Source organism: Chionomys nivalis, chromosome 2 (assembly GCF_950005125.1).
Source record: "Chionomys nivalis chromosome 2, mChiNiv1.1, whole genome shotgun sequence".
In the NCBI taxonomy this organism is placed as follows: domain Eukaryota; kingdom Metazoa; phylum Chordata; class Mammalia; order Rodentia; family Cricetidae; genus Chionomys; species Chionomys nivalis.
The window spans coordinates 6,956,511-6,980,911 of record NC_080087.1 but is presented as its reverse complement, the minus strand read 5'-3'; the positions used below and the strand labels follow the sequence as shown (position 1 = coordinate 6,980,911).

Below are 24,401 nucleotides of genomic sequence, written 5' to 3'. Positions count from 1 at the left end.
TCTATTTTCTATTATTTGAACTGCAAAGGTGACTAGTTAATTTAAAAGATAAATATGTTTCTGAGAATAAGAGAGAAACACACAAAGGGAGTCCTCCCCTAAAATGATATTCTGCATAAATTTTAAATGCAATATGCCCCAAATTCCAGGAATCCAAATATTTTATGTATTTTTTTCCTGCTTTCAGTTTCATGCATCCACATAGTGAATTTTGGTCTTTCTCAGGCCGCTTCCACTGGAACCCCATCTCTAGCAAGCCTGTCATTGTTGTGTGACCCACTGAGCTTACATGGGGCAACTTGGGTGACGGCTGGGGAGTTATTTACCAGTGCATAGGCAGCTCACCAAAGAATCTGACATGTAAAACAGTTCCCGCATCTTTCTCACCTCTCCGAATTGCATCTAAAAGGGCCATCCTCATTTTACTATTGGAGGCCCCATTCTGTTAGCATCTGTTACTAGGAAGGAAGGAAAGAAGGAAGGGTCAAAGATAAGCCAGCACGGTGCTCTCAGATTGCGCTCTGTAGAGTGGAGTATCCATATATAGGAACACAAACTATGCTTTTCTAATCAATATTAATCACTGGCATGGTCTGCACACAGACAGTGGTCCCTGGGCCAACAAAGAGCTGTACTGGGCATGCCGTGGCCCATCAGGCAGAAGGGCCCGTGAGAGGCCCCACAGCCACTGGAGCACATGTGGAGCCCGTGTGGAACTTCGGTCTCCTCTTTCAATCTCTCTTCCCAGCAGGTAATGTGAGCTTTTCACTTGGACACACATCCCTGCCACTGCCATCGCTGTCATAGCCAGAGGCCAAATGCGGTGGGGCTATCAGATCCTGAATTGGAAATTTTTCAGTTCTGGCCTCAAACTCACAGAGATCTGCCTGCCTCTGCCTCCCGAGTGCTGTGATTAAACATGTTTTGTTTTCTAAAACATGCTGTCCCATCATGAGCTAGGAAGGCTTGGTCTGAGATCTGCGGACACTTATTGCGAGCAAGTAGGTGGCGTCTTACCTTCAACTTTGTTGTTTTTTCTCTTCAGCCACTTTTCTACGGTCTCGGCGCTCACGCTTTCGGAAACAAACTCATCTAAGACCTGGGGGTGGAGAGAGAGGTAGGCCTTCACTTTCTCATCCGTCAAACCTGCAAAGGAATTGCAAAGAATAAAATTTACCCATGCGGCGACTTCAAACAGAAAACACACGGTGTACCCGACCCATTGTGCCAAGAGTTAGGAAGTTCCCTCTGCTGCAGGGAGCTGGGACAAGCGGGGTGACTTCATGGGAAGACGAAAGGGCAAAACTTTGGAAGCACACGGGCAAAAGGTGACGATGCTACAAGGTGCCACGAAAGCTCACCTGCTTATGTCTGCATGCTAAGGTGGCATTTTATGTTATGACCACAAGAAAAGAGTAAAGCTAAGGACTGTGAAGTCAGAACTTGGTACATCTGAAGTAGTAGATGATAAGTCACGCCAAGTAGCTGTTCCCCCGCTGTCAGTTCTGGGGGCCCGTGAGCCAGACGGTGCCTTTCTACTGTATGCTAGGTTGCCTGAAGCACTTACACGGAGGTAAGCACTACCAGCTAAACCTGGCAAGGCACCGTGGATGGGTGCCAGTGACTGGATGAATGTGTTCATCACTGTTCGTCTTTATTGCTGTCAACTCAAATTCCTCCCTTTCCACGAAGGCACTAGAGCCGCTGGTCCAACCAATGTCATTTCTCCATTGTTACCAATGAAGTTCTAAGTCTAATTCCATCCCTGCAGAGAGTAGGCCACGCATTTCCACAAAGCAGAGAATCCACACATGTTAATTAATTCTGCTGAGCACTCGAATCACAGCTGTGAGAATCTTACAGTGGAACAGGGTCGCTGGGAAGGCAGATGGCTTCTTTCAAAGAAAGCATTCTCTAAACAGCCAACTGCAACACACACAACACACACAGCACACTAAAAAGAAGGCGACGCATTGTATTCTCAGCACAGGGCAAAGGGTACACACAACACACACAGCACACGAGAGGGGAAGGAGAACAATCATATTCTGAACAGGGCAACGGGCACACACAACACACACAGCACACGAGAGAGGGGAAGGTGACCCATTGTACTCTGCACAGGCAAAAGGACACATACAACACACATAGCACACGAGAGAAGAAGGGGAACCCATTGTATTCTCTGCAGAGGGCAAAAAGACACCTCTGGAACAGAATCTGACTTAAAACTTGCTACAAGACACTAAAGACTAAAGGCTGGTCAGAGTGGAGTGCTCACCTGACATGGCAAGGCACATCACTAGGAACAGAGAGAATCAGGTACTGGCGTGAAGGTGACAGGATGGGGTGTTGGAGGGAGGAGAGAGCCACTTGTTGGTTCCCAGCTGCCTGGCTAGCTTAGACCCGAAATAATCACACAGAAACTGTATTAATTAAAATCACTGCTTGGCCCATTAGCCCTAGCTTCTTATTGGCTAACTCTTACATATTAATTTAACCATTTCTATTAATCTGTATGTCACCATGTAGCTGTGACTTACTAGATAAAGTTCCATGGCTTCTCTCTAACTCTGCCCTTCTTCCTCCCAGCATACAGCCTAGCTTTTCCCACCTAGTTCTGTTTGTCCCTGCCATAGGCTCAAAGCAGTTCTTTATTCATTAACCAATAAAAGCAACATACAGACAGAAGGACCTCCCACACTGGTGAATGGGGACCTTGTGGGAGATAGCTGATATGAAGATAATACTCCTTTTTCTTACTCCCTTCTGCCACTTTGATGGCAGATTTCATCATCTTCATGCTAATGTTCCAGATGCTGACCATGACTTCTGTGTTCTTGTCACCCACCCACCAGGATGCCCACACTGTGAGCCAGGAATCCCAACGCGTTCCCCATCTCTGGTCTTTGCACACTCCTCTTATGACCTCAAGAAAGAGCATTCTGTGAGACTAAAGTAGTCACCCTCCCAGTTTTTTCTGAAGAAAATTTTACCTCTCAGGTCCCCTTCCCTGTTTCTACTACTTCCCTACATCCCAGAAAGCCAGGCTGCAGAGACTGCTGTTTACTTAGGCTCCTTGCTATTTCAGCACATTATAGCTATGTCCTGTTTGCAAATTGTATATTACATAAAGGACCTGAGTCCAAAATATCCTCTTAAAAGTCAACCATAAGCAAACAGCTAGTCTTTAAAAATAGACTCAATGTAGAACAAACCCCTTAACAAAAAAGATGTGAATATCACAGATAAACAAACAAAAGGTACTAATTGGTCATTAGTGAGTTGGAGGTAATGTGAAAACAAGACTCAGCTACATAGTTATTACCGTGGCTAAAGTCCAAAACCCCCCGAGCACTAATTGTTGGTGTGGAGCAGAGCATCAGTCCTTGCTCTCTGCTGGTCAGCGTCCAAGCAGTTTTGAAAGATGACTTATTAGTTTAAAAGTTGTCCTGTATAACACCATAATAATAATATCCCTCATAGTCAACATAGCCCAACTTACATGGAAACCCGTGTCCACATAAAGACCTGCATGTGGACATTTTGTAAATGGCTTTCTTCCATAATCTGCTAATTCTGGAGGCATGTAAGCTCCCTTCTAGGGAGTGAAGACACAGATAAGCTGTGTACATAACTAAATGTTAGTTCATGATAAGAAGAAATGATGAGAAGCCAGGAAAAAACCTAGATGAGCTGTAACAGGGAGATAAACTATTGTTGGGAGCTGCAGATCCCTGGCCTGACTTTCTCAGACCCTTTGCCTGCTGGAGTGAATTGAGCAAAACACCTGTGCCTGCAGCTGCTCTGAGCACGAGACCCTGATGGCTGGCTGGTGGGACTGCAGCTGAAAGATCCCAATAGCTGGGCGTGGCTAAGGATTCATATATAAGCTTTCCCTGAGCACAGTAGAGTTGGCATTGGCATTCTTGTATCAGGGATGACCCGTGTCCGCATCTCTCTTTGTGTGTCTCTGTCTATGTGTATTTAAGTCTCCAGCTTGGTTCCCGGCTCGAGTGCGGGTCCTGTGGTGACACGGGAGCACAGGACTGTCAGTTTTTACACGACTATTCGGGTTTTTACAAGCTACCCTGCAGGGCCAAACATTAAACAGTTGCAGATATGCAACACAGGAAGAAGAAAGAAAAAGAAGGAGGAGGAAGAAGGACGAAAGGAGGAGGAGGAAGTCGTCTGGGGTAAATAGGAAAAGATCAGTAATTGTCTGAAGTGTCTCGGTCCAGAAAAATGGAGGGAAGCTGACTGGGTGGAACACAGATCTCATGGGGCCAAGAAATTATTCTCTGATACTATGGCGGTGAACATTGATGCTACACATTTGTCAAAACCCGGAGAACCTTCTGGAGCAATGGATAACATGGGGACACATGCCATTGTTTACAGATAAGAAGGCTGGGAGTAGATGGTGGACTATGACCAAAAGAAGGATGCTGGCCCCTGTGGTGAGTCTCACGCCATGGGCAGTCCACTTGCTCTTTATTCGCACAACAGTGTGATCACTGTGAGTGTAAGGGATGGAAGATTTCTCCTTTTGGACATATCCCATTAGGTCACAAACACACCCACTAGAATAGTTACCTCTCAGTTTAGACACCAACGAGATACACATTTAGATTAAAATCAAACACAGTTTTAAGTGTTTCTTCATAACAACTTCTCGCTTGAATAAAGGAATCTACGCATGTGCTAATGGTGAGCTGTACCTGACTGTATCCAATGGAAGATTCCTAAGAGCTGTGATAATGTAACTTTGGTAAGAGCTGTGTTAATGTAACTTTGGTAAGAGCTGTGTTAACGTAACTTTGGTAAGAGCTGTGTTAATGTAACTTTGGTAAGAGCTGTGTTAATGTAACTTTGGTAAGAGCTGTGTTAATGTAACTTTGGTAAGAACTGTGTTAATGTAATTTTGGTAAGAATTGTGTTAACCTAACTTTGGTAAGAGCTGTGATAATGTAACTTTGGATTTGAAGCTCAGTGCTTACTTTCTAGGAAAAGCACTGCTTTCTCAATCCTCACTCCATCCTGTGCCTGTATGAAGAGCTCAGGGACAAACACACATGGTAGATGTCTAGCCCGCCCTTCTGCTCCTGTCACACTTTGGCCCAGGACACTGTACTACAGACCCAAACACTCCCATCACTCAACTCTTCCCCACAAGCAAGATTCTTGCATCACAAATTAGGCACCAGGTCCACAGGGTATAGGTCCCAGTCCTAGCTTTTAATCCTTTCTCTGAAATATCCTAACTGCCCCGATTATTAACTCCCTCTGTGTTCAATCCATGTATGAACAGAATGTAACATAAACCATTGTCCCTCCCAAAAGCATCGTTCCACATGTGAGGTAAATTCAACAACACTCTTTCCTACTCTTAAACATTGTACTACAAAAGCTCAGTCCCCGAAGGTCAGCCTGGCTATGAAAGCCGAGATGCATAGCCTGTGATGAATGCATGAAGAGGCGTAGATGCTCCACGTGGAAAACATTCAAACATCATTCTGCTTTGGCTAAGTGCTGTGTAGTTTGGGGTCTCAGATTTGGTTTTAGCTTCTCCGTCTTTAACTCCACCAACTAAGAGTAGAATTAACAGTCTGACAATCTTCAGACAGATGTCTTGTGACACAATCCAAAGCTGCAGCACCCTTCCTAGTCAGGTAGCTCGTTCCTCCACAACAGGTTCGCTGTTGGGGGACTTCTCACAGCCTGAGAACCCCGGCTGTGTGAGGACACAAGAGCTGAGTGCATACACAAATTTATGTAAAAGTTCTAATTAGTGTCAGAAGGCAGTTCCAAAGTACACACCAGAAATAATTTTCCTTAATATGAACTACAAGATAAATGAGTAATGCAAGCAGATTAACGCAAAATTTGTCAAACACAAAAATCAGTTACATCTGTTCTGAGATTTCCAAATCCTCTTTCATCCACCTTTGCCTTTCTGGGTCTTCCTTTGTTGGCGTCCACACTTCTGCTGCTTGAATGGCTTCCCTGTATAAAGGATAAACCAGCTAAATAGCATTTGCTACTAACACATGATCACGTCTGGTGCAGCTGGCATGCAGGAATATGTTCGACGTGCAGACAGCGGGATACAACCATGTACTGACTCTGTTAGGGCTCTGAGAATTACGTGTCTGGGGCACAGCAAACACTCCACGCAAGTCACAGTCCCCAGTGTAAAATAAGGACAGAAGTGCAGAGGTGTGGCATCCTTAGATGATTGTTCTCTCGGCTGCAGAGACAGTAACAGGGTCAGAACAAAGCCAGCCTAACAGCCCGTCTCACAAAGCCCAGCTGTGGCCTGCCTCTTTGGTCTGTCCCTTCCGCGACCACGAGTTTTCAGGACTGCTCCTGGCCACTGCCACCTCTGATGTGGAGTCATTCTCCAACCAGATTACAAACTGAAAAACCTGTGGCAAGGGCGTGGGAGGGAAGGGTTAACAGGAAGTCTATACTTCAGGAGACTCGCCCTGGTCTAAGCTGGGGGTGAGGAGAGGTCAGAAAAAACAGCACCACTTCCCCGTGGTTCTTCCTCCTTTTTGCTCCAGTATACTGAGCCCTCACACTCATGGCCATGGTGCTATCTGCCTGACCCCTCCTCACCCTGCGTCTGCCTAAGTAAGGCATTCAGACCAGAAGCGACTTGACCACAGACCCCTCCCCGACCATACCCTCAGTGCTGAGGCATCACGTCCCAGGGCACACTGATGCTCCGGGGTATCATGCGCACACTGCACCCTGCTCCGCTGTCAGGTGACATTGCCTATGTGTTGAGTGATCACTCATAAAACTGTGGGTGCAGTTACTGGTAACTAGTCTGTCTCAGTCTCCACATAGCAGGCCTGAGAAGCCCCTCTCAGAATGGCTGCTCACAAAGTAGACCTAGGTTGGGATGTACGGACAAGGCTCCAAAGGCACGTACAGATAAATAAAGGCCAACTTGCTGGGTGACAGCAGGGCCTGTCACCAGCCTTCTTTTTAAAAGTGTGAAATTTGGGAGGGTATAGGCAGAGGGTATCTATATGATATAGTATGAACAAAGCCTCAGTTAAAAGCCTGAGTATTGAATCTCCAACACACTCCCCTGGCAGTCCACAACACACATCACAAGTTAGTAATGGAGGAACTGAGAGTGCCCTAGGTGACTCCAAGAGCAAAGGCTCTTGGCAGCATGAGCCAGCTGTCCCCTGGACGCTGGCGACACACATCTCTCCTCTGCCCTCTAGCTATAATGACTCTCAGAGATTCCAAGCGCAGCTGTGAGGAAGGACTCACGTAAGTCAAGTTGTCTTGAGCACAGCACAACCGTGTGTTGAGTCCCATGACTCACGCTAGTGACTCCAAGGTCAGAAGTCTTTCTAGAGGCCACGGCACTCAGACTGTCATAATCAGCGAAGGAATCAGTGAGTAACTCTTGTCTTGTGAGTTAGCAGAGGGCTGGGGAAGCAGTGGCATAGTGACGGCTGGAAACTGCCTGAGTCCACGAGATCCCAGACACAGCCTGGAATCCATACCCTCAGTGAGTGCTGGGTTGAGGGAGTCTTCTCCACAGCCCGCTGCTCCTACCTCAATTACAACTGCCTCAGCCTCGATGAGTCTTTTTTTCTCCTGCATGCATTTCCTTTCTATTCCTGCACAAAGCTCCTAGGTCCATGGGGAAGTTGTCTAGCAAAGTAGTAACTTTGTACTGTGAAGACCCAGCAACATTCTAACGTTCTCCATCCACCGACACGGTACCAGCTCTGCAGAAGTGCCCTCAATGGACTTCCTGTCCTGATAAAGGGTCATGGCTGGAGGGGCTTATGCCACAGTTCCTTCTCGATGCTTGTCACATACAGGAGTGGATTAATGGGCTCTAAGGGCATTTCTTTCGGAGTTGTTTTAAAAGTCTTAAACAGAAATGAGCACGCGGCAGCCCTGAGGTTATAGAGGAAAGGACACCAGAAATGATGCTGTCTCTGTGACGATGGAGAAAAGCAGGAAACGAAGCTAAGACGAAGGTCCTGTAATACTAAGGCTTGTTTCTCACAAATGCACACCATCAAAACATTATTGTTCTACACAGGCACGTCCTCCCAATGGGGGCTTGGCCCAGGCTCAATGCCTACCCCAGTATAGTGCTGTTGGTGTTGGGACCTCTCACCCCTCTGCATTTGCAGCCCACAGGCTGCACAGCTTCAACGGCCTTGCCTCCAGTGTCCGTTATTTGTAATTTGCATTTATCAAAGACCTCTCCCACATGGCCCTGCCCACATACCACCGAGGGACTCAATCAAAGTCATTTTGGGATCTCTAACTACAAACTTGTCACTTATGATTTATGATAAAGATGAAGACAGGTTTCCGATTTTTGAGAAAACTCCTAAGAGTAAGATTAAGCCCCAAATATTTTACCCACAGGAAGTCTAGAGTTGGGAGGACTTACACCCTACTTCTCAGCTCACATTTACAGTAACCTGGTGGCAGACTAAGGACTCCTCACCAGCAGGCTATGCTCAAAAACAGACCACACTCCTGAGAAGGCCACTTCCAACCTCACTGTGTCCGTACACAGCACAGGTGAAACAGGTATGCAGATCTGAGCATGTGCTATGCAGCTGATTGACAGCTCTATCCAGAAACCGAGCTGTGCCTTTTGCTAGGAAAACTTAGGCCGCTGTTTCAAAGCAATAACCATTTTCAAGAAACCTGTATCTAGCGATATGCTAGCACCTAATAGCATTTTACAATCACAGAAACAACCCAACTAACCATTGCATTAGCCTGACCGAAGCTAGTTCATGTGAGAATGTCCAGCAGTATCACCCAGGGAGGGGAGCCCAGGTCTATGGTGACAGCCAGCTGGAGAGACAGTGAATGTGTGCTGAGGAGACAAACCCGAAGGCTGATGGGTAAGCCAGCATGAGAACTCTGCCTGGATGAAGTAGTCAGAGAGTCAGAGCAGGTGGGAACCATACAGTAGAGTCAGAACCACTGAGAAAAGCCCAGGCTAGCAGGCCTGAACACAGCTCCTCCTGGCTGAAGGTAACTTGGCTCAAACGGTTACCAAATTGAAACAGTTAGTTTGGGCTAAAGGCAGAAACAGTCACTAAACTAGCACTGGATCAATTCTACATTGACATGACACATGTATTGATAATGATAGTCACAAAGTCAAGATCAAATACACAGCCATATTCAAATGATTGGACACGACGTCCCAAACACAGGACCACAGCCTGAAACACAACGTGATGGAACACTCTCAAACACACGTTACACCTTAACCTCCACATGGGCGGTGAACTTGTGGGCACGACCTGCGTGCCTGCTGCCAAGAGGGCTAGCAAGCTTGCCTGTCGGTCGCTGCTTTTCCATCCATCATCAGATGGATCCATCACTGTCTCCTCGGTTCTCTGACAGCACGTGACAAAGGGTCTCTTCAAAGGTGTTTAATAAATCCTCCCCACAGAGACAAAATTGTACAGTCTAATGCCATGTTTTAAGAACACATTAAAATATTTTACAGAGGAAAGAAGGAAAAATGGGTTGCGTGTAATTTAATGTAGAGTGGGGGAGGGAAGAAGAGGAAAACCGGAGAAAAAAGGGAGACACCCTCCAAAAAGAGCATCATAAAAATATGCAGATAGACTCAGAAATGTAACACAAGGCCATGCATGGTTTTAAGATTAAATTTAGAAATAAAAGCGGACTAACAGCCATCATTTCTATGGGCATTTACAACCTGGATCAAATGATTACTTAAGAAGCCCCACCTGAGCTGCGATGATAGCTCGCCGGGCACAGTGCTGGCCAAATGAGCACAAGGGACTGAGCTGGGATGACGAGGACTCATGGCTGTGGTGATGCAGTCCCGTAATTCCAGCACTAGATAATGAGGAAGGAGAATGCAGGGCGTTGCTGAGCACCCGTCTAGCCAATCAGCAGTGAGCTGCAAGTTCAGGGAGAGACGAAGATTGAAAACTGAACTGGAGTTCACTCAGAAGACAGCAGATGAGGAGTCCCTGACCTCCACAGAAACACACCTATCAACACGCACGTACACACAGATGAGGAGCCCTGACCTCCACGGAAACACACCTACCAACACATGTACACACAGATGAAGAGCCCTGGCCCTGAGGGACAGGGGTCAACATCCATGTGTACACAGATAAGAGAAAAAAAGCCTCATCTCCACTTTCGTTCCTTTAAAGTCCACGGAGCCCTAGAAGTGAAAGCCCCACCCCTCCATTGAGTATGCCCAAGAGCAACCTCTTTCGCATGTTAAAAACTGAAAAGACTTGACTGACAGATCTGAAACTAAGAAAATCAAAAATTATAAAAATCTCAGGATGAGCTGAAATAATTTTTTCCAGAAAAATTGGGAAACACACCTTTTTCCGCACGTGGCAGCACATGCCTGTAACCCCCGCATTGGGAAGACTGACTGGGACTGAAAAGTTCGAGGCCACTGTACAGTACATTAGGCCAGCGTGGGTTCTACTGCAAGACCCAGTCTCAAAAAGAGAGGGATGGAGGGGATGCAGAGGGAGGATGCAGAGGGAAAGGGAGAGAAGAGGGAGATGGAAAGAAAACACGCTTTCTTAAAATGTCTGATCATAAAGTCATCTAGAAATGTTATTTCTTAGGATTAATATATGAACTAATGTTACTATTCATACCTCTTTGACTCCATGTTTGGCTTATAAATCATGCTGAGGCCTGATGATCAGGCATATACATGCCTTAGGATGAATCAGAATTAAAAACACACTATCAATAAATGGATGAACGCACTGCACGGCTGATAAGAGCACACTAGCTGCCTTTTTCTTCTCTGTCACACAAGCACCTTACAGAATGGCTCTACTCTATCTTCTGCTTCCAGGTACAGGCTCCGTCACTGCCAGGGAGGCCCGACAGCAGACGTGGCCCACACAGTGGAGGCAGCAAAACTGAGGCCACAGGCTAAGCAGAGCAGGCTGGTTAACTCCCAAAGCCAGACCCCAGGCACCTGCTTGCTGCAGCTACGCCCCAATTTCTACAGTCTCCCCAGAACAACACCAGCTGAGGTGCAAGTGTCGAATGAGCCTGTAGGAGATCATCTACGTCAGACCACACTCTCAGGAACACGAGCATGCTGAGGCAAACCGTTCTCAAGACTCAGGCCCTACCAGTAAATGTCTGCTTAGCAACCTTCTGCAAACCAATCACTTTGTGGTCGGTGCTCAGCTTACAACAAGTCCCTCGCTTCATCAAAGTCTCTTGATGCAGTCTGAGCCTCGCAAAGGACGCCCTGACCAACTAAACACAGCGAGCTGGGGGCTATGCCAAAGGTGACTCTAGGTGGGATAGTGACCAACGATGCCAAAACTGGACAGCAAATACCAGAGGCTCTGGAGGGAAAGAAAACAGTCTGGGTTTAGACCTGCTGAACCTCGGTTATAGGCACAGAAACTTCTATGGTGTAGGGAACACACATCTACAGCACAGAAGGAATCACCACACTGGGAACAGCTGGATAGTTAAATGAGGCTCAAGCATGAGGGCCTCAGGCATCCATCTAGAGCCTGGACATGGAAGCTTTTATCTGCACCGTGAGTACTAGGGCCTCAAAAGCCCGCCAGCCTAAGGAGCACCACAACAAGCTCTGGGCTCAACTGCAGACCCTCTGACCTCCACACACACCTGCACAGGCAAGCGGGCCGGCATGTGTGCCCCCGGTGTGGTGTGTATGTGTGCATACTAAAATGACTGGCATTGCCTAAGGACACTTCATCCCCAACAATTCAGCAAAGAGAATGTAAATTCGCATGTTCACCCGACATTATGTTTTCAGAAATCCTAACTGAAAATTATATTGCATATCATCCCGTCTGAAAAAGTTTAAGACCCTCCAGGAAAATTCAAAGCAAGTATATTTCTTTAATAGAATCACAGATGGTCTTTTGAATGCTACAGTTCCCAAGCTTCAGGGCTAAAATGCCACACGTTAGTGTTCCACAACTACTTCAGAGGCAGAGTTTTCCATAGACCCCCATTTTACAGAAGAGAGCAGTGAGGCAGAAAGGGGTCAAACATGAGGAACAGAACAGAAATGGTTATTCCTACTCTTCGGGATTAAAGAAATAAGAGATTTGCTATAATGTTCTCCCCCCCCACACACACACGTGCATACACACACATATATTTGTCAACAGGGTATGCTAAGTCCACATGTAAACATAGACATGCACACAAACATAATGACCATGTCTTCTGAAGACAGAAAAATGAACAGGTTAAATTATTTGATACATATATAGCCTTTCTAGACTGTTTTCTGGATCTATAAAATGATAATTATCATCTACCTCATAGGTTCCATTAAATTTAGAAATGATGCATGAAAAAATAAAGAATGACTCAAAATTGCAGCTACACTTAAGATATAAATGGAGACCTATAATGTGTATATATGTGTGTGTGTATGTGTGTGTGCATATATATGTATGGACACACACACAAACATACACACCTCCCACTTGGAGATTCAAGGTGTTTAAACAGAAGGACCTAGACACTGGGATTTCAGTAAATACACATCTCAAAGCTTCAGTCCTTGGGTGAAACCCTTCCCCTCTCCCAAGAATCCTTAAACGTAAGTCCCCAATTCAAGCTCTTCCTGGAGGCTAAGTGTTTAGAGACTGATTTCCAATAGATTTTTCAAGGACGCGACACCCAAGAAGAACAAACTACTCATCAGAGCCTCTAGAGCTACGGAGGAGTCCCGAGTCTCGAGAGCCGGCGTTTGCTCCTTATCCCACAAAGGATCAGGCAGTGGGGGAAGATGCTCAGGGCCTGTTTCTCGACCTTTCGTCTAAGCCCCAATAAGAACCAGGCCAGCGGGACCCTTGCACAGCCGGATGGGACACAGTGAAATGACCCAGAGGTAACCTTTATAAAACAGGCACTTCAGAAGTAAATTCTCTATAAAACCTTGCACAGAGCCTATTCGGATCTCGTAATTGAAAACAATGCTTACAGCTGCTCACTCTGGCTCGTGCCCACGTGCGGCAGTTACAGCTAGTGTAGACAGGCTTTGTCCTCACCAAGTCTGGCAAAGCAGATGAGCCCCCAGTGCAAACAGGAGCCACATCCTTCGCCCTTAAACACATCGCGTGATTTTAACAGGTTGCCATTTCATTAGACGTATCTACTCAACATATTCAAAATGAAAATTCCACATAGTGAAGCAACGACGAGGAGCCCATGGGCATTTCATAGATCATTATTGTGCCCTCCATTTATAGATTAGAAATTTATAACATAAGTCAAGGTTTCCTCACAGCTGGGCAGAATTAACTATCCATCCCCAACCTCCTTAATAATTAATTACAGCACGGATGGGGCCTAGGTTTGATGCTCAACCCTCAGGAAAACAAAACAAAACAAAAAAAAAGATGTGTGTGTGTGTGTGTGGAGAGAGGGGGGGGGTGGAGATGGCGGCAGCTAGAATTAAGCTTGCAGCTTGCAGTAACAGGTTTCCCAGGTTTCCAACAGCAGGTCAAAGTTCTCCACAACATTACAGCCCAGTATCTACTGAGAGCTGGGGAGACACCGAGAATGGAAAACAGAAAGGGCAGACTTCCGCTCTGATGCACACCAGAATGGCTGCCTTCAGCTCAGATCCCAGGTTTCAGAAAGCGCTCTGTGTGGAAATCCTAAGGCTACTACGTCAGCGCATCCCGTGGTTCGACCACCCACATCCTGTGGTCACAGGTGAGAGTCAGTGGAGAGAACACAGCACCAGTCAGCACAAAGGGAGCCTCAGAAATCACTGCAGACCTGGCTTTGTAAGCGAGGAAGGGAGTGAGATGAGTGTGGGACCTGGGGAAACACTCTATCTAAAACAGTCTGACTAGTACCAGAGACTTGAGCTGTCTCAGCCCCTCGGTGACGGTCAGGGGACCTGTGGAGTGCATTGGGACTGAGAATACTATGTCACTATCTCAGGACAAGGGCTTTAGTTTAGGGCCAAAGGTTGCACAGAAGTGTGTGTGTGCGCGCACGCGTGCGCATGTGTTTTAAACTAAAAGATCATTTAAATTAAATGATTTTTTTTTAATCTTCCGGATACTTTAAAAAGCTCCTTGGGGAGAAGTTACAATGACTCTCATTATAAATTCAGACCTAAGACAACAATCAGAAGTCAGCTCAGGCAAAGCAAGGATTTAAAAGCCCCTTGTTCTTCCAAAGCCCACAGTCTGGAAGAAGGCAGAGTGTATTCTCAGGATGGGACCCTGGTGTCTGCTTTCTAGGGTAGCAAGCTGACTTTGTTCTCCTTGCCTGGGTTGCACCATCTGAGGGCTACCTAAGAACAGACATTGGGTGCCACCTGCTTCTCCCAACTCAGAATCCCCAGGCTAGTAGGTGCCTAAGAGAAAGCGTTTGGGGAGACTGGAGAGTTGGTTCAGTGAGTAAGTGTGCTCTTCTATAGGACAGGATTTGGTCCCCAGCACCCACATTAAACTACATTTAACTCCAGCTCCAGGAACCAGCACCCTCTTCTGACCCCAGAAGTCACACACAGACTTGTGATAGACATACACACATATACACATAAGAGAAAAAATAAAAATAAGTATATTTTTATTTTTTTAAAATATTTATTTATTTATTATATTATGCGTATAGCATTCCTTCCACGTGTGCCTGCAAGCCAGAAGGGGGCGCCAGGTCTCATTATAGATGGCTGTAAGCCACCATGTGGTTGCTGGGAATTGAACTCAGGACTTCTGAAAGAGCAGTCAGTGCTCTTAACCTCTGAGCCATCTCTCCAGCCCCCAAAATAAGTATATTTTTAAAAACACTGAAAGTCCAAAAAGAAAAAAAAATCCACTCTTGCCCATGAGGTGACTGTAGATGAAGGACAGAGCAGACACTGGAGACCTGGGGAAGGGGGTGTGGTGCATTTCATTTGCATTTTAATAAATAAAGCTTGCTTGAATATCAGAGAGTAAAACAACCGCACTGGTCAGCCTTACAGACCAAGCAGTGATGACACACACCTTTAATCCCAGTAACACCACTAGTTTCCATAGAAACCAAGCAGTGCATGCCTTTAATCCCAGCCCTAGAGAGGAATATAAAATGGGAAGAGATAGCTCTCAGACAGTACCATTTTGAGATTCTGTGCCATCCCATAATCCAAGGCAGGTCTGTCTACACCAGCATCACCAGAAACTGGTGAGATCAACCGCACAACATGATCAACCACAGAAGATGCTAAGAGCCATAGCGTATTTTTAATTCATTGGGAAGGAAAAGTAGTGGCTTCATATACTCATGAACCTTATCTTACATACGTGATCTTGGTATGCTACAGATTCTCTACAGACATAGAGGGCTGATGTGAGCACAAGAACAAGGAGAAGGAAGGTAATGGTAGCATTGGCTCCAGACGCAGCTCTGTATCAGCGAAGGTGCATCGGCGATAATCCACAAAACAGGAAACCGGCCCCGACGCATCTGAGTGCTTCTGTGTGCCCAGCATCCCAGGCATCCTAAGACAGCTAAGGTCCGGCTTCTGTTCTCAACACATCACCTCTCCTTTTTGGTAACTGGTAGAAGGCAGTACACAGGAGGCTTTGTTATCATGAGCCTTGCTTTTCAGTCAGGGCAGTGAAGACCCTGGGGTTAAACTACTTCATGGTATGTGGTAGGAAAAGCAACTCACCTGGACAGACACAGAACAGAAAGCACTGGATGGGATATTCTGTGTTAGCCAGGCAAGTGTGGTTGTTCAGTACTCACAGGCTAGTCACTTACAGAGGACCCAGCTCTATCTGGGCAGAGCGCAATCTTTACAGCATTTAATCCTCCCCCTCCCCCATCTCCTCTCTGTCCTCCTCTTTCCTGGTGACTCCTGTTTCTTCACTCTGTGAGTCAGATGACTAAGCGCAGAATAAAAATGTTCTCCAAGGTCAAATAATTAGTAACAGTCCAAGGGCTGAGGACCCGGACAGCTTGCCTGGCGTGGCCTGGCCTGGTAGCTTTACAAACACGTAAGCTGTAGGTCGAAACCAGGAGGATAGACCTTTCCCTTCAAACACGACTTGGGTTATCAAAAGCACACAGCGGGCATGTGGGTAGAGTCTCCCCGTCCTGTGCTGGCTGGCTGTTTGCTCACTACTTTCACTGCATTAAGATGGGGCAGCAGTGGGCCGGTGGGGGTGCCCTCTATGATAGCTAACAGATAAGAGACTATTAGAAGCCGTGGAACTTAAAGGCACCCTGTGCTAAGCTATGCGAGAAATAAAGTGTTGAACAGCCCCTGCAGTCTTCATCAAAGGGTCCAGAACCTGGTGAGGGAGACAGACACATTGGTGTGGAAAGCCAGCATGTAGGGAGGGCACAGGGGGCATGAAGGAAGAGGTGACCTTTGAACTGGCTCTAGAGAACCAATGAGAGCTGGGTGAGAAGAAGGTAGGCCTCTGGCAAAGGCAGCAGACTTGGCCAAGGCCTGGAGATGGAGGCCAGAAAATGCTCCCAGGAGAGCTGACTCACGGCAGCACTGAACAAAACGACAGGGAGAAGCTTCTAGAGAAGAAAGCACCTGAGGAGCCCAGAGCTGCTTGGTCTGAGAAGCCGCACACAGCTGCTACAATCCATACCTAAGGACAACACGACAGGACTGAACGTTGGAAACTCAGCCAGCCAGAAGCGCGCAGCACCCCGCACGGGGTTGAACGTGGGAAACTCAGCCAGCCAGAAGCGCGCAGCACCCCACACGGGGTTGAACGTGGGAAACTCAGCAAGCCAGAAGCACACAGCAGCCCCACACGGGGTTGGGACAAAGGGGGCTTTGTACCTCAACCGTGTAGCAGGGACTTGGCATACTGGAGAAATGTTTGTCATCTACTATAGATGATCCCAAATATGGCCCCCAAGCCGAGCATTCCACTCCTCTGAAATGCTTAGTCCATCTATGAGGTCCTCCAGACAACTATAGCAGAAAAACAAACAGACGGACAGACAGACAGAACACACACCTGGAAGTGTCCAAATACTCATCAATAACTGAACCAATGATACCTTCGGGTATTTACACAATGGGACACCTACTGCACAGGACAATCCTATGAAGTACACACACTTGTACAGAAAAAAAGAATGAGGCAACGCATAAACACTGCGGAATTGTGACGCGCTGGGGCAGGCCGTGTCGAAGAAGGTCAGCATCAGGGGCTTTGGGAAGCACTATCAACAGGTCTCATTCTCCAACCGGGGAAGCTAGGGCTGAGCAGTCAGTGCTAGAATCCAATCGGCTTCCATGACTAGGTTTAACTGGTGTTAAGAAGAGTCATGCATAGGTCCAAAACTACTCAGCAAAACTGACCTATTTCAAGAAAAGTTTATCATCCTCTGTATGCCTTCAAGCACGCCGACGCCGCTGGCACAGTGCCCATTTGCGCTTTTCTCCCCGTAGGTGTCTGGTCGCCATGCCACTATGAAAACATTTCAATCTCCCCTGGGCACACTCAACAAGACTTTTAAGGAAAAAAACTCCGTGTTCGTGAGCTACCGTTCATTAACTTTTCCTCCGTTAGACACAAGTCCTGAGACAAAGAACTCAAACTCATGTGGCTCCCGAGTCAAAGCCAAATCCTGGATCCTGCCCATCCCTCCCTCTTCGATTTGATCTTGCTATTAATGAGCTATTTATCCACTTGGACCTCAGCCTAATTCTTCCAGAGCCAAGCCTCTATCTTGGTAACACGTGCCCATCACAGAGCGTCACTCAGCATGGTTCCCTTAAGGAAGTAAGCATTAAGTCTACCGCCCTCAAAAGATCAGGCTGTCACGAAACAAAGGCAATTACTATGTCACTGAACGGGTATGCTCCAAAAACCAGAGACACTTTCTAGAAAGAAAAAACTTAAAACAAACCAAACAAAAAACAAAATAACACAACAACCAGAACCTTGTTCTGATATCTGCAGGGTTGCAGCCACTAAGCCCATCAGCAAAGGCTGGGATCCAGTGCCTGAAAACTGGCCACACCCAAGAAGCAATAGGTGTTCAATACAAACGACCCTGTGGACCTTGAAAGTAGCAACACAAGTCTAAGATGTAAACTAGCTAACTAGGTAATTATATATTAGTTACAAATTAAAATTATAAGTAAAATTTATTATTAAAATCTCACACACTTTCCAAACTGTGTTAGGTTGGGAGCCTAGGCCCCAGTCCCTCGCATCTATCCCAGGCCTGGTCTGGACTTCAAATCCCAGAAGGCCAGGTCCTGACCCCTCCCTGGGGGTAGGGTCCAGGACTACTCCCCAGGGTACTTAAGTGATCCCCCAAAAGAAAAACTCGTGGTCCCCCTTTCTTCCTCCCGGGGGGTTTGCTTTTCTGCGGCTTCCTGTTTCCCCCTTGGGGCCACCCGGGAGTGCAGATCTCCCATTAAACCTGGATATTTCTTAATTCGGCTTGTTTTGACTTGGATTGATTGGGAATTTTTGCGTCGTCAGAGAGCTCGCTTAGGAAATATTCCTAACACTTAGCTTTTTTTGAGATAGGGTCACATAGCCCTTGGATTTATCATGTGGCCAAGTCAGGTCTTGAATGCCCGACTCCCTAACTTCTACCTCTGGAGGGGGGAGGGGTCAGGATTACAGGTGTGCACACCTCAGCCAGTCCTGGCTTCACAGTCTGTCAGAGAACACATTCCCCCTGAGATATCCCCTTCTCTTTGACTGAAATGCACAGCGAACTAACTGTCCACACAGCTGAAACCCTTGGTCCTGTGTTCCTCGCAGAGAAATCCATTCATCTTTTTTCTTCCTTGGCAAGAATGAAACCAGGACTGTGTGACTGCTGGGCGAGCAGATTCCAGCTGCGCCTGCCTGCTTCTCTACTGACGTCACTGTGTTTGACTCTCTGCTGCGATTTGAATGTTCCGTCCTTGAAAATGCATATGTTAAAACCTAATTTCCGAGGAAGGTAATCGGGAGGGGGCCTCCAGGGGTGATTTGGTCAGGAGGGTGCAGCTGTCATGGATAAGACTGTGCCCTTATCAGAGAAGTCTCACAGGGCAATAAGAAGGCAGCATCTCTGAACAGAGCAGGTCCTCACAAGGCAAGGAGTCTGCCAGTTCCTGCCCTTGGACTTCTTGGCTCCAGGCGACAAGAAAGAAATGTTTGTTCGTCAGTCCCTGAGTCCAAGGTTACTTTGTTACAGCTGCTCACATAAACTAAGCCTGACCAGAACCATACAAGCAGAGCCAACACCCCTCTGCACTATGCAGAGGGGATTTTATCACTGCTCCCTAAGGCTTCATGGAGGAGTCAGCCCACCGGATTGTAAGGAATCCTAGTGGTAGATGGGACAGTTACTCCTATTCCCTTTCCTGATGAAAGTCCTCACACAGTTTCCCATCACACAGAGATCTGCCCAAGACTACGCATGATCATTGGCAGAGCCTGGGTTTGAGTCTAGCCTTGGTTTGTGGGCACATCACAGGGGGGTTCAGAATGAGCGAGTACCCTCCCCTCCCGCGGCCAGCTGAAAACAACAGAAGTCATTTTCTCACAGTGATGGGGGCTCCAAGAGGAATCCAGGCTTGACCTGGGGCCAAAACTTTCACCTCTGCAGCCACTGCTGTTCCCCTAAGGCACAGCCTACTGCCTTTCTCGGATGGTCCCAGCTGAAGACCCTACAGTTGGCCTTGTTTGCCAAGGTCCTTTTCCAAACAGGAGCACTCACGGATTCTGCATTCGGGACATAAGCACATCTTTTATGGGGTGCTCAGCCCACCCCTCTCCTGCACTAAGCAGTGAGGAGCTATCCTCCTCTTTACAGTCGCTGGCCTTTGTTCCTAGAAGCAACTCCTTTTTTAAAATCAGACAAAACAAAAATGAAAACTGCATCGGATTATTAATAACAATTTGATGTTGGGCTGGAACCACCTTCAGGTTTATACTTTAGCCGGAAGACACTGGGATCTCAAACAGAACAGCTCCTAGAGAGCCTGGCAAGTGGCATCCGGTAGCTAACATTCTGAACTGCCTAACAGCAACTCTGTGCTGCTGTAAAGTCTCCTTGTATTATAAAAGAACACGGCAATCAGCTTACTTTAACTGCAGACTCCGATCTGTGAGTCAACTCAAGGGGGGTGGGGTGGTCACTCAGCACATGGTAGTTTTCATTTTAAAAACACCTTTTAACATGTGCACAAAGTGGGAAAGCAGGTGGTCCTACTCGTCAGGCCTCTAGCTGGCACCACAAGTTGGCAGGACGGTGGCAATGCCTAGCCACGGATAAGGAGTTTCTTCTGCTGTGGAGCCAGACCCCCTCCCGGGCCTCACAACTGTCACTTGGTCACCAGGACAGACCTCAGTTCTGGCATGCTTCTTCCCTCCAATGCTGCCAGCAGACACGCCTCTAACATGAATAATAAAAACCTAGAGACAGAAATTGGGGATCAACCTGAAAACCAGAAAAGCAAAGCAGTCAAGCATCTAGAGAAGGCTCACCTCTACCAGCGCTGGGTGACCGCAGACTAAGCAGCCAGAACCTCTCCCTTTACTGCTGAGATTCAAGGCGTGTGACTCCCTAGTACTGGGATCAAAGGTGAGCCACCACTGCCTGGATCTGTTTCAGCATGGATCTTGTGTAGCCCAGGATGGCCTTTAACTCATAGAGATCCATCTGACTCTGCCTCCCAAATCCTGAAATTAAAGGTGTTTGCTACCACTGCCTGACCTCTAGTGGCTTAGCTTTGCCCTTCTGATCTTTAGGCAAGCTTTATTTATTAAAACAAAATAAAGTATCACTATATTTCCCCCTTTTGTCTAAAATAAAAAGTATATCACTCTACACGCCTCTGACTTCACACTTGGCATCATCGCTTCTGCCTACCACACCCTGAAAACTCCAAACCGACCCTTGCTTCCCAAAGTCTCCTGCTAATTCTCTCAGCCGACCAGTCCTTGCTCCTCTTTGCCACCCCTTTGCCATGTGGCCACGCCTCCTTCTCCCCTTCAGATTCCTGTAGGCTGTCCAGGCTGAGCCCCTACTAGTTCAAGGCCAGCCTGGTCAATTAGTTCCAGAACAACTGGGTATCCATAGTGACATCTGTCTCAAAAAGAGTCATGAGCTTTCAAGGGCCACCTTTAGAATTCTCTCAGAGTGGGTAGGAGACCTCCCCTCCCTAGGCTTCACATACACCTCATTGTCTCTTCAAAGGCCTTGTCTCCAGAGAGTTCCATGCTGAAGTACTGGGTATCAGGACTTCAACGTGTGAATTTCCACGAAACAATTTAGCTAATCCTCTTTCTTTCTGAAAATCATGCTAATTTCTAAAATGGCTTTAAAAGACAAAATGAACTTTTTTAAAGAAAATTAGGTCTGTTGTGTATAAGTGTCCACACATATCGGCAAGTATGTGCAGGCACACTAGTATGTGGGGGTAGGCATGTGGATGTGTGTGTATGTGGAGGCCAGAAGCCCCACACTTGAACCCAAAACTGGCCAATCCAACTAGCTAGCCAGGTGGTTCTTTATCTTCAGCTCCCAAGTTTGGGGGAACAGGTCGGCCACTATGCCTGCTGAGCATTCCTACAGGTGCAGGGATCTGAATTCTAGCCCTCGTGTGAAGCGCTTTCCCTGTGGACCATCTGCTTGGCCTCCAGAAGAAGCTTTTTAACAACTAGAAAATGGGTAGGCAGAAATGAGGGCTACCAAGCTGGCCCGCATCTGATCCTGCAATATGAGGCCGTGGCACTCCTGCTGCCTGAAAACAGGTCCGGCCACTCAGAACAGAAGCAAGGGAGCTCACGCCACAGTGCCCTGTGTTCTCACACAGCATCGACCTAAGCTCAGAACTCCACACTACTACACTACTACGTTACATTCACCTCCTTAAAGGAACGATGTTTTCAAAAGTAACATTTTCAAATACAAACTTATTTTAGAAAATGATTTTTGTTGTTTTCTTCATTAAGAGAAATCCTTACATCGTTCAGACTGGCCTCAACTCATGACCTCCTGCCTCAGTCTCTCAAGCAGAACTGCAGGCATGTGCCACCGTGCCCAGATTGATTTTCTTTAATTAAGCTAGTCACTGGCATCTCCCACAACAGGAAGGCATTTTCAAGACCCGCTGAGAGAACCCTGTCACACAGGGGATAGGGTGCATTGGTTCCTCAGACGCTGACTTGGGGCGGTCCCCATTAGCATAGGGCGCATTGGCTCCTAGGATGCTGACCTGGGGCGGTCCCCATTAGCATCACGAGCATCACTGTTGAAAGCACAAACTCATCTCTCACGCAGTCTTCTCATCCCAGCGCCTAGACATCCTCAGTTAGTCATAGCTACGCTCTGAATCAGCAAGGCAGTGGCTTCTCGAGGCACACGTTTCCAGCCAAGTGTCGCGCACTCTGAACATGCACAGCTACAAATGACCACACAACCGCCGCAAGGATTTATCCTCAGGTTACCAGTGTATTTCAGTGACTAAGCAAGTCTGCAAACACAGAATGCGAACGTAGCAAGGAGGGACGTCTACAACCGCCATTCATCAGAGTCTCGACATGGAATGAATGCATAAAACCATGACCAAGCAGAAGCACCTCGTTACTTCTAGGAACCTCATTCGTGGGACCTCTGCAAAGGCACACTCGTGACGGCGGGTCCACCAAGCAGAAGACTGTACGCGCTGTGAATGGAGCTGCTAGCACACACGACTTTTAAGCCTCCGGGAACTGGCCTGCAAACTTCTGCTTGGCTCACCCACCTAAGCACACATAGATGATATTTCCTTAACCAGATCTTTGCCAATGCATCTGAAAGCACTGGGAGAGCAAGCACCATGGGATTCTGTTAGGAACCCTAGGAACTCGAGGCTGAGTACTAGCCTACCCAGCCATGAGTCGGTATGAAAAGCCGTCCTATGCCGGGAGCACTGCACAATGACCAGACTCGTTGGCACAGGACGGGAGGGCTCTCCTCGTTATATTTTTGGAAAAACAGGGCTGTAGTTCGTAATGCAGTCATGCCAGGCCATTTGCAGTACCCATCCTCCTGTTCCCCACAGATCTGAGGCACTCCTTCTGGGGTCCTCTGCTGCTGTCAAACACCCCGCCTTCCACTAAGTGTGAAGACAGATGATTGGGCTCACCTACCATTCCTGTATCCCAAATTCCTCATCTGAGAAATACAAACAGTAATGACTACACAACATGTGAATTTTTAAAAATTATTTTTATTTTATAGGCATGATGTTTTCCTGAATGTATACCTATGCCTCGCATATATGCCTGCTGCCTACTGAGGTCAAAAGAAGCCACTCACTCGATCCCCTGGAACTGGAGTAACAGATGACCGTGAGCCAATAAGTAAGTATTGGAGACCAAACCTGGCTCCTCTGGAAGAGCAGTTGGTGCTCTTAACCACGGAGCCATCTCTCCGGCCCTCATGTGACTGTTTATAAGTACCATAGATGGAAACTGCTTAATGTAGCTTACAGTCAATGTCAGCAATTATCAAAACCAGCATAAACATAATTTGTACTTAGTTAATAAAGACATACCACTATATTGCTTATGAAGCAGCCTTGATGAAAGGCCACACCTTAAAAGTAGCTCTGTGAGGTCAGTGATGTTTCTACATTCTCAAAACATATTTCTGGGGTGTTCCTTTAAAAAAATAAACAAAATAAGGACATTTAACACTGCCACCTTTGTCATTCCTAAAATACACATTTCACTATTCTCCATGGTCCTGAATGGGTATGTGCATTCGTGTGCTTTATACTGTAGTCCACAGTTCTCGGGGACAGCCGTATTCAACTAGTGAGTGTTTCCAGGCTAAAGAACTTGGTAGATGTCGCTGAGCTGAGATGAGGTGAGCAACTGATAATGTCAATACCTAATGTGCTAACTGGTTTCCAGATCTCTCTTCTGTCCCAGCAGAAGCGCCCTGCATGCCCGTTTCTAACAAGGTAACTGTAATGTTACATGTGCCCGGGTGTAAGAATGAGGCCTTCAGATGGCCAAGGGGTTACAAGTTACAAGATAGGGACCCATTCAGACATCACTATCAACCTAACAGTGTGGCTGAAGACCCTCTTTTCAGCATCAGGCCCAGCAAGTCACCACCAGCAATGGCAGGCAGGCCAGTCTCAGGGATCTAATCTGCCCTCATCTTCTAGTGTCAACACAGTAAGACTGCTGAGGTCAACAGATTGTACTGGATCAACATCGGCTGAAGCGATCCCGCTCTGGACCAGCTCATGCTTCCCTTCATCCAGTTCAGAAAACGGGAGGGTAAATGCCAGGACGTAGCATTTCTTCTCCTGGGAACTTACGGGCCACCCTTAACATCAAATCTCTCACCCTCACATAGGCATATCCACA

The 24,401-nt window shown here is 47.0% G+C and overlaps 1 protein-coding gene across 10 annotated transcripts in view; it reads right to left on the bottom strand.

Annotated features, from left to right (window-relative positions):
* The window catches only part of Pde10a (phosphodiesterase 10A), a 437,195-nt gene that overhangs the window by 94,856 nt on the left and 317,938 nt on the right, over positions 1 to 24,401 (bottom strand). For 6 of the 10 annotated variants that reach the window (XR_009055987.1, XM_057754784.1, XM_057754794.1 and 3 more), the window contains one exon: positions 1,018 to 1,146. Coding sequence is in view for 9 of the 10 variants with exons in the window: in XM_057754784.1 (XP_057610767.1) it covers positions 1,018 to 1,146 (129 nt within the window). In the remaining variant the exon portion in view is untranslated. The remainder of the gene's footprint in view (positions 1 to 1,017; positions 1,147 to 24,401) is intronic. The other 4 variants (XM_057754804.1, XM_057754815.1, XM_057754825.1 and 1 more) reach the window with 1 other exon arrangement.